Source organism: Diabrotica virgifera, chromosome 4, assembly GCF_917563875.1.
Source record: "Diabrotica virgifera virgifera chromosome 4, PGI_DIABVI_V3a".
In the NCBI taxonomy this organism is placed as follows: domain Eukaryota; kingdom Metazoa; phylum Arthropoda; class Insecta; order Coleoptera; family Chrysomelidae; genus Diabrotica; species Diabrotica virgifera.
In genome coordinates this window covers 47,608,927-47,623,697 of record NC_065446.1, presented here as the reverse complement: position 1 = coordinate 47,623,697, position 14,771 = coordinate 47,608,927, and the positions used below count along the sequence as shown (strand labels likewise).

Below are 14,771 nucleotides of genomic sequence, written 5' to 3'. Positions count from 1 at the left end.
ATCCGTAAAAGTTTCAAGTTTCTACATTGTAAAAAACAAGAGAATTTAGGCCTTTTTCCATTAAAATCGTTTTTTTTTATTTAAACAATTAATAAACATAAACAAAAATTTTTTGTTGTCTATTCGTGTATTGTCACCGCGAATGCATATGTCTGCAAATTTTCATTCATTTGCATGGAAGAAAAGGTAGTCAAATTAACATCCAAAGATTTGACGCAATCTATTGAACTAAATAAAAGCGTTTAAAAATCGATTTATTTTGGTGCTAAATGCCCTGGTCTATATACCTGTTGATCGAAGTCAGCTATGCTATTCACGATACATTAACAGTAATTATTACATGTTACGTCAAATATTTAATTACTGTTTTTTATAAATAGGAAAACATTAAAAAGGTTCCATTAGTATATTTTTATTATGAAAAAGTAATTGAAAATCGTTTAGAGTTTTAAAAATACACTAAACGTCAAAATTAACGCACCACCTTAAAAGTGGGACATCTTTGATGTGTCGTATTTCCTAAACTTGTTGTCCGATTTGAGTAATTTTTTAATATGTTATAGCTTTATTATTCAAGAATATTGATGTAATAATATTGTTGCTAAACAGGTAAGTGTCATTATATACTGGGTGTAACAATGATAGTGGGTTTTTTCCTTAAAGTTCGGAACACCCTGTGGAATATTCCAGCGCATATAAAATATTGAAATTAAAACAAAAGTGTAGCCTTAGACTTTCTAAATATTTTTCTTTTTCATTCATTTACTTATGTTGGATAATAAAAAAGTTAGGTACTTTAACAACTAGCAACGTTTTTCATCAATACAGGGTGTTTCTAAATAAGTGCGATAAACTTTAAGGGGTAATTGTGCATGAAAAATAATGACCGGTTGTTTTATAAACAAATGCTTCGCTTCCGAGTTACGGGATGTTGAATTTTTTTCTTACAAACTGACGATTTATTTATTGCCCTAAAACCGGTTGAGATATGCAAATGAAATTTGGTAGGTTTTAAGAGGTAGCTATTGCACATTTTTTGACTTACAACTAAGAATTTTATATTCACCATTAGCGTGCATACGGGTAATATGACCGGGTAATATGACCCGTATGCACGCCAATGGTAAGTATAAAATTCTTAGTTTTATGTCAAAAAATGCGCAATAACTACCTCTTAAAACTTTCTAAAAATTTGCATACCTCAACCGTTTTTAGAGCAATAAATAAATAATCAGTTTGTAAGAAAAAATTCAACATCCCGTATCTCGAAAACGAATCATTTGCGGACATATGTTTATAAAGCAAACGGTCATTATTTTTTTCTTGCACCCTTTAAACTTTGTCGCACTTATTATTTAAAAACACCCTGTATTGATGAAGAACGTTGCTATTTGTTAAAGTACCTAACTTTTTTATTATCCAACATAAGCGAATGAATCAAAAAGCAAAATGTTAAGAAAGTCTAACGCTACAGTTGAGTCGTAATTTCAATACTTTATATACGCTGGAATATTCCACAGGGTGTTCCGAACTTTGAGTAAAAAAGACACTAACATTGTTACACCCGGTTTACAATAACACTTATTTGTTTAGCAACAATATTATTACAATGATATTCTTGAATAATAAAGCTATAACATACTAAAAAAATCACTCAAATCGTACAACAGGTTTCGGAAATACGAGACATAAAATATCTCCCATTTTTAAGGTGGTGCGCTAATTTTGATACTTAGTGTATACAGGGTGGGTCATGAGGAACTGTACATACTCCTACCTCGTATAGAGGCCCCTATGGAGAATAACAAATGACCATTAAAAAGTGTCTGCTCCCATTGTTTAATAATATACAGGGCGAGTTTCGCATTTTGACAGAAATTTATATTCGTCATAATTTTTGAACGGTTAGATCGATGTGTCTCTTATTTTGGTCAATCGTTACACTATTACCACCTAATCAACTGATTTATTCAAACTAGAAAAAAATCAGGTCTGGCTTTAAAAAATTAGTTTGTTTGGGCCTTAGAAAAAATTTCACCCTGTATACGCTTTTTGAAAACTCTAATATGAAGTTTACAAATTAGACAAATAGTCAATTAAAATGGCATATTTGTTTTTCCCCACACGATTACTTAATTTTTTATTAAAAAATCAAATTTGTCAAAATCGCAATTTTACCATAAAAATAAAAAAAAATTAAACAACGTTTTTCTTAAAATTAAAAGTTTCACCATTTTTTTTCTATAACACGTCTAGATCTAAAACTCCCCATAACACTTCTCTTTGGACTCTATAGTTTAACATAGACGTGATCAAATAGATATTTAAATTTTTTTCACTTAATTTTTGCGATTTAACTTTGCAATTCACAAAGCTGCACCTTTCATTTTTAAAAATTCATAACTTTTACGAGAAGAAAACTAAAAGTAAAATCAATGGGAAAATCCCAATAGTTGGCTGTATACCATAGTTTAAAAAAACCTATACAGAAGTAAAAACTTCAAATTGTATTTTGGTATAAAATCGTTTTTATTTTATACCAAACGATTTTATACCAAAATACAATTTGAAGTTTTTACTTCTGTATAGGTTTTTTTAAGACTAAAAGTCTACAACAATTGTCATAGTCTTCACAATGGTAAGAGATATGTGCTGTAAAAATTTCAGAAAAAAAAATTAAACGTTGTAGCGAGTTAAACCGTAATTTCATCTTTTTTTTTTTTCATTTTTAGGTTAAAATTCCGATTTTGACAAATTTGATTTTTTAATAAACAATTAGGTAATCGGGTGGGGAAACAATAAATATGCCATTTTAATTGCCTATTTGTCTAATTTGTAAAATTCATATTAGAGTTTTCAAAAAGCGTATACAGGGTGAATTTTTTTCTAATATCCAAACGAACTAATTTTTTAATTTTTTAAAGCCGGACCTGATTTTTTTCTAGTTTGAATAAATCAGTTGATTAGGTGGTAACATAAATCAAATATTTGTTAAAAAAAATTAATTTTTGTAATAAAAGTTAATTTTTTTAAATCTGTGGTTTACTTTACCAAACTTTTAATTCATAGATTTTTTTATAAAAAATTAAGTAATCGTGTGGGGAAAGAAATAAATATGCCATTTTAATTGCCTATTTGTATAATTTGTAAAATTCATATTACAGTTTTCAAAAAGCGTATACAGGGTGAAATTGTTTTAAGACTCAAACGAACTAATTTTTTAAAGCCGGACCTGATTTTTTTCTAGTTTGAATAAATCAGTTGATTAGGTGGTAATAGTGTAACGATTGACCAAAATAAGAGACACATCGATCTGACCGTTCAAAAATTATGACGAATAAAATTTTCTGTCAAAATGCGAAACTCGCCCTTTATATTATTAAACAAGGGGAGGAGACACTTTTTAATGGACATTTGTTATTTAAGGCTCAGAAGTTAGACACAAAACATTAATTTTAACTTCTTTTAAATTCCTATAAGATAAATTGATTTAAAATCAGTAGTTCTAATATATTTTTGTGACCTTTCTTTCTTTGATCAATATGTTTTATGTAATTTTAATTACAGGTGTGATATCTTGGATAATACCCTACCCACTAGACGTCCTTAAGTCAAAAATTCAAGTAGACACCTCAAAACAATTTTCTGGAGTGTATGATTGCTTCAAGCAAACCGTCAACACAGAAGGATATCGAAGCCTTTTTCGTGGAATGACACCAACATTAATTCGGGCTTTTCCAGTAAATGCCGTCACCTTCTTCGTAGTAACCTGGACAATGAGAATTGCAAACATGGAAATCAGGCTACCAGATTATAACCCCCTTAGGTCTATTAATTTCAAACCACATTTGGAGATTATAAACGAAGGATATTCATATATGTGAGTTTAGAATATTTTTTAGTTAGTTTTAATAAAATAATTAAAAACATTATGTTGCAATTTTATTTTTCTTTGGAATATTTCAATATTCTTATGACATGCGCTGTCTCTCTTACAATAGCCCTTTTTAATTACAACCATTTAAAAACGAAATTAAATTTATACCTGATCGAAAGTAGACGAAAGGCGAGACAAAAATTGGGAAACGATTAGCATTGCCCTTGTGGAAACAAGAGAAGACATTTTGGATTAAAATAAATAGGTACTCAAAGAAAGAGTGCATCACCAGCAACGGCGGATCCAGCAACCTTGCAAGGTGGGGGCAATGAAATAAAAAATTTCTCGTCACTGGCGTACGCAGAATTCTTTTTCGGGATGGTCTCTTATTTTCTTCTTCTTCATGTAAGTACCATATTCTTTCAGAGAGGTGGTTACCGTCATAGCTATCTTAATTTTATTCACTGCCGCCCTAATCAACCATGAAGTTCTTTTTCGTCCTGGACTGCGTTTGCCTGCTATTTTTGTAGCAACCTATATTTGGGACCTCTCATTACATGTCCGAAATACTCCAGCTTTCTCTTCTTGATGTTTTTTATAATCGCAGTAGTCTTGCTGAGACGTTCTAGTATTGTGGAGTTTTGAATCTTCTCGTCCCAAGAAACTCTTAAAATTCTTCTATAGCACCACATCTCGAGAGCCTCAAGGCGATTTAGATCGACTTTATTCACAGTCCTAGACTCGACACCATACAGTAAGACAGAGAAACGTAGATCCTTAATGCCAATTTTAAGTCTCTGTTACATGACACTTTAAACATCCTTCTAAAAGTGGCTCTTATTCAGGCTCTTTGTTTTAGAATTACAATTTTAGAAAATAAGCTAGTTTTTGTCCTTCAAGGTTTATTAAAAGTAACGAAAATGAATAATTTTCCTACGGCGTGATGCTGTACGCAGCCTACAGCGTCTATTGGTGACCACCGGCTTACTTTATTGCAGTCGACAATACAAACCTTTCTAGAAAACAAATTACCATAACAATGCAGCGGCAATTACTATTTTTATCTGCACTCTGGCATTGAATTGAATAGATGGTAATAAACAGATTTATTATGGGAATTTTTCATTTTGTTATGTTCCAAAGACTTTTAATAATTTTCGATTCCAAGGAATTCTGCCATATTTAGGTATGTTTCAGTTATTCAGTTATCAACAGGACACAAAACTCACTATTTTTTTTAAACCGTAATCTCTTTCTAAAAGTGTCAGTATACACAACGCGGCGAGGTCTCAAGGAGGGGGCAATTGACTCCATTGACCCCCCCTTGGATCCGCGCCTGATCACCAGAGAAGCATTGGAAAAAATGGAACGCCACAAGAAAGGCAGATAAAAGCAAGTGGCCATAAAATTTGATTGAAGAAGCGCATATCACCAATGATCATCATTAAACTATTCTAAATGGGAAATGAACCACAATTTACCCAAAAAATGATTTTATTAACGAATTGAAGAGTCTCAGATGCAGAATTCACCAAAAATGGTAAATAGTTATTTAAATCTGAGACTATTCGTTTTGAAAGTTCTTTCTGGTACATCCTTAATCTGCTGAATTTTTCAATTAATAAGACCGCAGACGACGAATATAGAAAACGAAAAGGAAACGATCACATTCCGCTTTCATTCGTCTAGGAAAAAATGACAGAAGAGGAACTTTCAGTACTTAAATCCGAGTAAAGATAGAAAAATAATAAATGATGGTTTTGCTTGTTTTCGATTCAGAGGGATGCACACCCGCTGGACAGGCTGTTTCTACCATTGCAGGCGTCATCAGCAGCGTTCGTTAGCGTGCACTCCTCTGAATCGAAAAACAGCTGGACCATCAATTTAAAGGGAATCTGAAAGATAATTCAAAATCCCCATTAGGACGCGATACACGCGAGTGCACGCTAACGAACGCTGCCGATGACACCTGCAATGGTAGAGACAGCCTGTCCAGCGGGTGTGCATCCCTCTGAATCGAAAACAAGCAAAACCATCATTTATTATGATTTTATTAACGTTTCGACGCCCAATATTACTGTAATATTTTGTATTTTGACAACGATATCCGATTTGGGCGTCTAAACGTTAATATAATCATTTTTTTTTAGTTAAATTATGGCTTATTTCCCATTTAGAATAGTTTATTGCAAAAAATGCCACAAGGAAATAGCTTCAGAACAATATACATCATGACTAAACAACTAGCCAATAACAGATATGCGACCCACCAAGCACTTGTAAAAGCAATACCTACGGGTGAAGAAACAACATCGCCACAGAAACAAGTTTAAAGACATCATGAATAAGACTACGTTTTCAATCTAATAGTTCTTCTCAGCGCGGTAAAGTTCCAACAAGAATGGTTCCCTTCTTACTCCAATATGAACAAACATGTAAATCAAAAATGAATAACCATTTTAAATTTCGTTGCAACACGAAACTACAGCCGCATAATATTCTAGTTCAATCAGAGAGTGCAGCAAGCACCTCTGCCGGTTTCAAAACTCATTAGTCTCTCATCAGGAGGCACATATTTATGCTGCTCTTTCTGACCCAACGTCAGGACAAACCTCGGCGTGCAGTTACGGATTGCAACGAACGAAATGGCAGGGATGCCCTAGCGGCAACTGCTAGCAAAAGACTAAGTTTTCTAGGCCTCCGAGGATTCTAAAATTTGCAAGCCATATCTCTGATTGAACTAGAATAATATTTAATATTCTAGTTCAATCAGAGATTTGGCTGTAGTTTATATATGCGCCATTCCACGAACGTACGCTTGTTTTGGATTACTTCGACAACGAATATTTTACTGTGCAAAATAAGAATAACGAAAGTAAATTGCAAACTACATTGTTGTTTATTGGAATAATTATTAGCGCCATTTACTTTCGCACTTCTTATGTTGCACAGTAAAATATTCGTTGTCGAAGTAATCCAAAACAGGCGTATGTTCGTGGAATGGCCCATAGTATATTATATTTAAATATCTGTATGAAAAAAATTCATCCGACTTAACTGGAGGAAATTTTTTTCTTAACAATAATAATAAAAATGTTTTTGGTTTGGTTCCAACTTACAGAGTCATGCTGTACAGTCGAGGCCCTGAATCTTTACCCGTGCGCCATCATTTAAAGCATACGAAATAAGTCGATGATAAGTCGGAAATTGAAATTTACTAAACGCAACAGCAAGTGACAGTAAGTCGACTTATTTCGTATGATTTAAATGATGACGCACGGGTAAAGATTCAGGATTCAACTGTACCTATAGTTTGATAATAACGAATTAAGGGGATAGGCCCAATATCTTGGTCCAATGCTAGTTAAATGCATTAATTTTTTTCGAATTAACAAAATGTATCTCTTAAATGAAATATTTGAAATTAAAAATCTCACTAAATTTTCACTTTTCCCCCTGTAACTTAGTAAAATAAACATTATGGAAGTTTTCGGCCCTCGGTAATAATTTAATCTTTCATTCTGGGTTGAAATTTTTCAAAAATACTTATTAGTTTTCTCAGGATTGAAAAAGATTTAAATAGCATTAGACCGTGATTTTGCGCCTACCCCCTTAAGGATAATATTATGATAATTATAATACAATTATTGTGTCTATTAACTGTTTAACATGTTTTATAAAAATACATTTTTATTGCTTATTTGGAACTTTTACTAAGAATTTCATGACGTATTCTTTTTCTACTTCGTAATAAATACTTGACAAGGACCGTTGATTGATGTATTACCATATTAATATTTCAATCAACGCAAGGACTAAATTTCACATGAAAATTGTCCTACAGGTATTATTGCTTCGAGCTCCTACATAATAGGCCAGGCCAATAAGACAAAAAAAATATACCCTGTTCGTGACACTTCAAAAGCCAGAACAATGAAGCGTTCTTCGACAGGTATTTTTGTTTATAAACAATTTAGTGTCAAAAAACGGAATTTTTTCTTTTTTTTTTCAAATCAACGGAAAACATTAAGACTTATTTATGGTTTTCTTAGTAAAAACATCTTCAAGAAAATATAAAAAGCTTTAAAATGGCGTATCGCAAAGTTTGATATACTCATTGACTGTTAATATCATTGCAAAAAACGCTGGACGGAAGGGCCGCCCGAGAACTTTATCGTACCGATCTATTATCGTTATCGTACTAGATACTGGCATTCTATAAAAATAACAAAGTTACTCGTTATTTTGATATTTTAGAAACACCTTGTATACTTGAAAATATTTTATGCTTCTACGCATCATTAATTCCCGCATTTGAGAAAATATTCGGGGACACACTATAGATTATTGCATAAATCAATAGAATATTAGTCATACTTTCATTTCAAATTAGTCCATTTTTCTGAGAAATTAATAGTTTACAATATTTGCATTTTACTGCATGGATTGTAATGAAATTTTGGGAGTAGCCCAAAGCCCAATCTCCTAATTCAAAGTCTATCGTATATACTATGGCGCTTTTATCATGGGGGCGGTTCTCACCACTTCTCGGGGATAGAACATTTTTATTTTCGAATTGCATGGAGCAAAAGGAAGAATTTTAAGAATATTTAAAAATGCGCTCTATAATTTGATCTTATTTTTTTCACCCGTCCAACTTTTTGAAAGTAGAAATAACACTATATTAAGAGGTATTGCAAAAGAAAAACAATGCATTTAAATTCTGGTGAATGAGGGGTTAAATGTAGGTATGTACTTCTCATTTTTCCTTAAAGTACATTAGTCATATATTTTTTTGCACCATATCTCGCTTAGTTTGAATGTAACCGACATTTAACGGTGCTCGTTTTAAAGGCCTTTTCAAACACTACAAAAGCATGAGCACTTTGAGCATGCACCAAAAAACAAACTCTTTTTACCTACCATATCTCTTTTTGTATTATAAATAGAAAATTTACGAAGGAACGAATCTCTTTGTTATTTATAATTAAAAAAAAATTTATATAGTGTTTTTAGTTTAATGCATAGTTTTTAAGGTATTCACAAAAAACCGTCCGAAGACGTGTCATTTTTAAATGAAAATGGCCAATTTTCAACTACGCATAACTCAAAAAGTATTGAGTTCTCAAAAAAAAGTATAGATCAGTTTTTGCTTAAAAATAGGTTCTCTAGCCACTTCCATGCTTATTTTGACCAATAAATTTTCCACCCCCTTGAAGCGGTGGGAATGGCCCCAAGATAAAAGCGCCATAGTATATAGGGTAGATTTTGTTTCTTGAGCTATTCCCTACTTACTCTGAAAATATCAAGTACATCGATGTAGTAGGATGGAATTCGGAGCCAAATACCCTCATTGACTACCCTATAATAATGCTCTGCTATGATCGCGTGAGAGGGGACACACACAAGATTCTAGCAAAATTTCAATTTTCTGTAACTTTTCGAGTTTTTGAGTTACAGCAACGAGTTTTATGTCATTGGAAAGATAATTTTACATTCTTTCAAAATATGTAAAAATATACAGGTATGTAAAAAATTAAGATTTTTTTTTCATTTCCGGTTAAACCGGAAGCCATATTGTGGGTAAAATTTGTTGTGCTAATAGATAACAAAGTACTATATATGTCTGACAAATTTCAAATTTTAGTTTCTATTTCAAAGGTAGTTACGGGCACTCGAATATTTTTTTATAAAAAATTCATAACTCCCCTCCTACGAGGAGTTAAGAAATCTGACCAATGTTATTCAATTTACCGATAGGATATCAAAAACATGTTAAAAAATAAACAAATTCCTTGGAGTCATTTTTGAGAAAATTTAGTTCAAATTTATGTCAAATTTTGACCCCTTAAATATAGGCAACCCATAACTTTTTCTGAAAAACGATAATATTCTTGTTATAGCCCCATCTTTAGGTTATATAAATGTTTTTTCAAATTAAATTTATCTTAAACAAGTTTTTAGATTGGTAGGGAAATGTATCGGGTGGGCGGTCGGCCATGCTGGCCGCCATTTTGGATTTGGAAATGTCAAATTCCGTATTTCTATTTACCTATCGATGAGCAAACTTTAAGTTAAATTTCATTCGTTTCGGTCAAAATTTGCAAAAATGGGCCCCAAATAACCCCCCTATTTCGGCCCCCCTTTTTTTCAAAAGCTTACTTTCTCGACAAAATTCGCTTAATCTTACTCATACCGAATTTCATCGAAATCGGTCCAGTAGTTTTTGCTGGGCGGTGGCGACATACGTACGTACATACGTACATACTTCCGACATGTTTTTTTTATTTGCTTTTTAGACTCAGGGGGACTCAAAACGTCGAAAAAAAGTGAAATCTGAAAAAAAAATTTTTGCACGATCCTATAACTTTATCTATTATACTCATACTGCGTATGTAGTACGATAAAGTAATATTATACTCATACTGCGTATGTAGTACGATAAAGTAAAAAGGTCGAAATTGCATAAAAATTAATTTCGCAATAACTATTGTATGTACAGCTTTAAAATTTTTCTCAAATGAGGGTTCTTTGGTGCTTAATACTTGATAAAATTTTTAAAGCGATTCATTCAATTGTTTAAATTTGATTGGAATTTTTTATCCCATAGAGCTTTTTTGCAATATCAGTCAGAAAAAAATGAGTTTATGATTTTAGAACCATTCTACAGGTGTCAAATAAAAGAGAATGAGCTAGACTTTCTGATTGGTTTCAAAAAGGTGAATAAAAAATGCATTTATTAGTAACAAATAATTATGCAAAAGTGTCGTCAATTTTTCCTTATAACCTTTTTAAATAACTTTTTTCAAAAAAATCTATTTTTACCGTGTTTTAGGTGCACAACTAACCAAATAATGTTATATATATGATAATTGATGAAAAATTGTAATAAATATATATAATTTATTATATAAAGTAATAAAAAGTTTATAGGAAAATTTTACCATACTTTTCATAATTATTTATTACTAATTTTATTCACTTTTTTTATACCAATTTGAAAAAGAAATTCATGTTCTTTCATTTGACACCTGCAGAATGCAAACATAATTTTTTTCTGACATGCTATTGCAAAAAAGCTCTCTGGGATAAACAAATTGAATAAACAAATTGAAGAGTCTCAAATGCAGAATCCACCAATTTAATAAAAATTAAAATGGTAAATAGTCATTTAAAACTGAGACTTTTCGTGTTGAAAGTTCTTTCTGGTACATCCTTAATCTGCGACTTTTTCAATTAATAAGACCGCAGACGACGAATATAGAAAACGAAAAGGAAACCATCACATTCCGCTTTCATTCATCTAGGAAAAAAGGACAGAAGAGGAACTTTCAGTACTCAAATCCGAGTATGAATTATGGGGAATTCATTCAATGGGGAATTTGAATTATCTATCAGATTCCCTTTAAATTGATGGGCCAGCTATTTTTCGATTCAGAGGAGTGCACGCTAACGAACACTGCTGAGGACGCCTGAAATGGTAGAAACAGCCTGTCCAACGGGTGTGCAACCCTCTGAATCGAAGACAAGCAAAACCATCATTATTAAATTGAATAAAATTGAAACACTTGAATGAATCGCTTTTAAATTTTTCTCACATATTAAGCATCAAATAACTCTCATTTGACGAAAATTTCAAAGCTGTACACTTATTTCTACAATAGTTATTGAGAAATTAATTTTTTTGAAATTTCGACCTTTTTTCGCAATTATATTAACAATAAATGTGTGTATTAAACTTTGTAATACGTCATTTTAAAGATTTTTCCATTCTCTCGAAGATGTTTGTACTAAGAAAACCATAGGTCTTACTGTTTTCCATTAATTTGAAAAAAAGGAAAACTACCGTTTTTTTGACAATAAATTGTTTATAAATAAAAATGGTCAACAGATCCTACGCAGGAAGTAGTTACAATTTGTTCTTATGGGTATTACCTGTCGAAAAAACGCTTCAGTACCATGGCTGTTGAAGTGTCATGGAAAAAACCTTATTATCCTGGACTAATAACTACATCACGAATCTCTTATGGCTCCGCATTTCTTAAGAATTGTCCTACCATCTAAAAATAACAACCTCTTCATGTTCTGCATATTCATGCTTTCAAAGTATATTCCTGATAAATTACCTGCATTAGATACTGAGGAGAGGAAGTTAGTCATCTGTAATAAACTACATTTGCATCAAAATGTTTTCTTGTAAATGTATGTACATATTTTTTCAAAACATTGAAAGTGCTTTTTTATGAGATAATATTGCTGCTATTTCATTTCCATTTAGAGATCTTTTTTAGAAAAAAATAAATTTCTAAAATAAATTAAAAAAATATTTTTAGTTTAAATTTTGGAAAAATGCCATTTTTTTTAAACAAATTAAAAAGTTTTAGTTATACGAAAAATCTCAAAGAATACATATGTAGATTTTGGTTTTATAAATATTTTGGTTTTATTCTGTTTTTCTATAGGACAACAATTGATTAAGATATGACTGTTCAAAATTTGCATACATTCGTGATTAGTGACTCGTTCAAGTCCTTTCAACTGCAACCCTTTCAAAAATAAGCCGTTTGATTTGATGAAACTTACAGGTCATATAAAAAATACATAATTTAAGCAAATAGTAAAGCGGCAATGATTCATTTCATTTAAGGTGCTAAATAGAGGGAGATTTTCATGATTTTTTTTACCAAAAAAAATGGGTCCAATTTTATTTTGATCGTCACTTGCTTACTTTTGATGATAGAAACTAAAAAAAACTGAAATAAAGCTTTTTTTAAACACTTTAAAAAAAGTTGAAAATGAGTATTCCCCGAAAAGTGCTTAATTTTTTGGTTATTTCACGTTGAAATATTCGATTTGGACGAACAAGAACGCATTTTTTATAAGCTACAAATTTGCTTTTACTGGGTCTATCGACTTCGTAAATATAACTTTTTTTGGGTTTTTTGCTACATTTTTGCCAAGAATAATTCTTTCGATACTTACTTTTAAGTTATTTCAGCCCCAAATAAAAGCAAACAATGGCACAAATCCAACTTTGTGCACATTTGTAGCTGTACATAGTAAGGTCAGTTAGGTTCAATTGAACTATTTTTGGTCCCAGAATATGTGACTAAATTTGTGACCTACCGTTTTATTATATTATGATCTACCAATATACAGGTTGTATATTGGTAGATCATAATACAATAAAAAGGTAGGTCACAAATTTACAAGGAGAGATCCTTGATATAAGTCTTGTTATTAATACAATGTTGATCTTTCTTTATGTGAATCATCTGGAGCTTATTCACATAAAAAAGATCAAAATTGTATCTTATACCGCAACATTTTGTATGTATGTAATAACTACCGCAAACTTTTAAAAGAGTCTCCACTAGCTAAATATCGAAGTGCTATTTGTAATTTCATTTTGGCCGTCAAACTAGCAGATTTTTTTAATTCTGGGGCTAACAAGTTCGAATAAATATTGAAGATTGTTATATTTTAAGCAATTATTTAAAATGTTCAAGATACTTTGAAAGAAATAGATACAAAGAAATGTTTTTAATTAAATTAGCAGGACTTCTTTGATGAATGCACTACCTTGTAAACCATCGTCTATTCATCCTTTTTCTTGCCAAATTTTGCGAAATCCTGTCATTATTCTACACGTAACTTGACATTATTCTGCTACTAACTAAGGTCTTAATATTCGCTAGTGAGACAAATATTTGAAGTGTGAACTCCTCACGAACGATGCATAACCACAGTCATGAGTTATTAAGATTCGTGTCACGATAGATAGATAGATATATTCAAAGAGGTGGATTTTTGGCCAATTCCATTGCGAATTTTCAGATCTATGGTTACTCTGGGCTAATTATCAAAATACCGGGAAAAGATATTTACTAGCAATTTTATTGCTGGAATCAAATCTTATGATTGTATATATTAATAGATATGCAAAGTCCGCAGATAGTGTCCTACTTTTTTTATAAACAAAATGTCGCCCGAAAATCGTGTTTTTTTCAATTGTTGCTTTATAACTTCAAATATTTTAGCTCTACACAAAAAGCACTCAAATAAAAACTCACCGTAATTAAATTCTGCATTGAGACATGTTTTAACCGATTTACTTAGACGAAAATTTTCCCCGGAAAATGCTTGAGTTTCCAACAAAATCTTTAATATTCATTTAAAAGTTTAGATAAGTAATTGTTTATCAATAATTAAATAACTCGGTGATATAAAAGCACTTTTTATATAGATTACAATTCCAGAAGCGGATGGAAATTGAATGAACAGTTTGGCAACAATTGAATTGTTAATTAAAAATTTATGGTCACTATCATAACCACAATAACTAAGATATATAAGAATAATTATGAATTTTGTATAAAAAGACACTGTACCTATCTAAAGTACTTTACAGAATTAAAATTGTACTATTTAAGCGGCCTCAGGAATATTTTAAAATTATAAACAATTTTTTGGCTTATAAACAAATAGAATATCTCGGGAAATATTAAATTAAATTAAATCATGAAAACAGTATTGGAAGAAAAAAGCGGCAGGACGCTTCTTTTAAAAGAAGAAACGTTTAATTGTGATTAGTGGTTCCTGAGATACAACCAGTCAAAGTTGACCGTCATTTACGGCAAAGATATAAACAATAGGATCATAATTTTCAAATCGTCACCTTTTTATTTTTGTCCTCTTTCTCTAGATTAATTTTCATATCTTTAAAATACTCATAACATATATTATTATAATAAAAACTATCGATATTACTAGTGAAAATAGCCAAAAATAGCAAAATTCCAATCGAAAATTAGGTTGGAGAAAATGTAATCTCAAAGTTCAAAATCGGTACACGTTAAAAAAATGCATTTTCTCGGCTTCCGATGGAGCAATT

At 31.3% G+C, this 14,771-nt stretch overlaps 1 protein-coding gene across 4 annotated transcripts in view; it reads left to right on the top strand.

The window, feature by feature from the left end:
- The window catches only part of LOC114333033 (mitochondrial basic amino acids transporter), a 72,690-nt gene extending 68,758 nt beyond the window's left edge, over positions 1-3,932 (top strand). For all 4 annotated transcript variants that reach the window (XM_028282850.2, XM_050649109.1, XM_050649108.1 and 1 more), the window contains exon 5: positions 3,568-3,932. In XM_028282850.2, coding sequence (XP_028138651.2) covers positions 3,568-3,884 — 317 coding nt within the window. In that variant the 3' untranslated portion in view covers positions 3,885-3,932. The remainder of the gene's footprint in view (positions 1-3,567) is intronic.
- Positions 3,933-14,771: the final 10,839 nt, after the last annotated feature.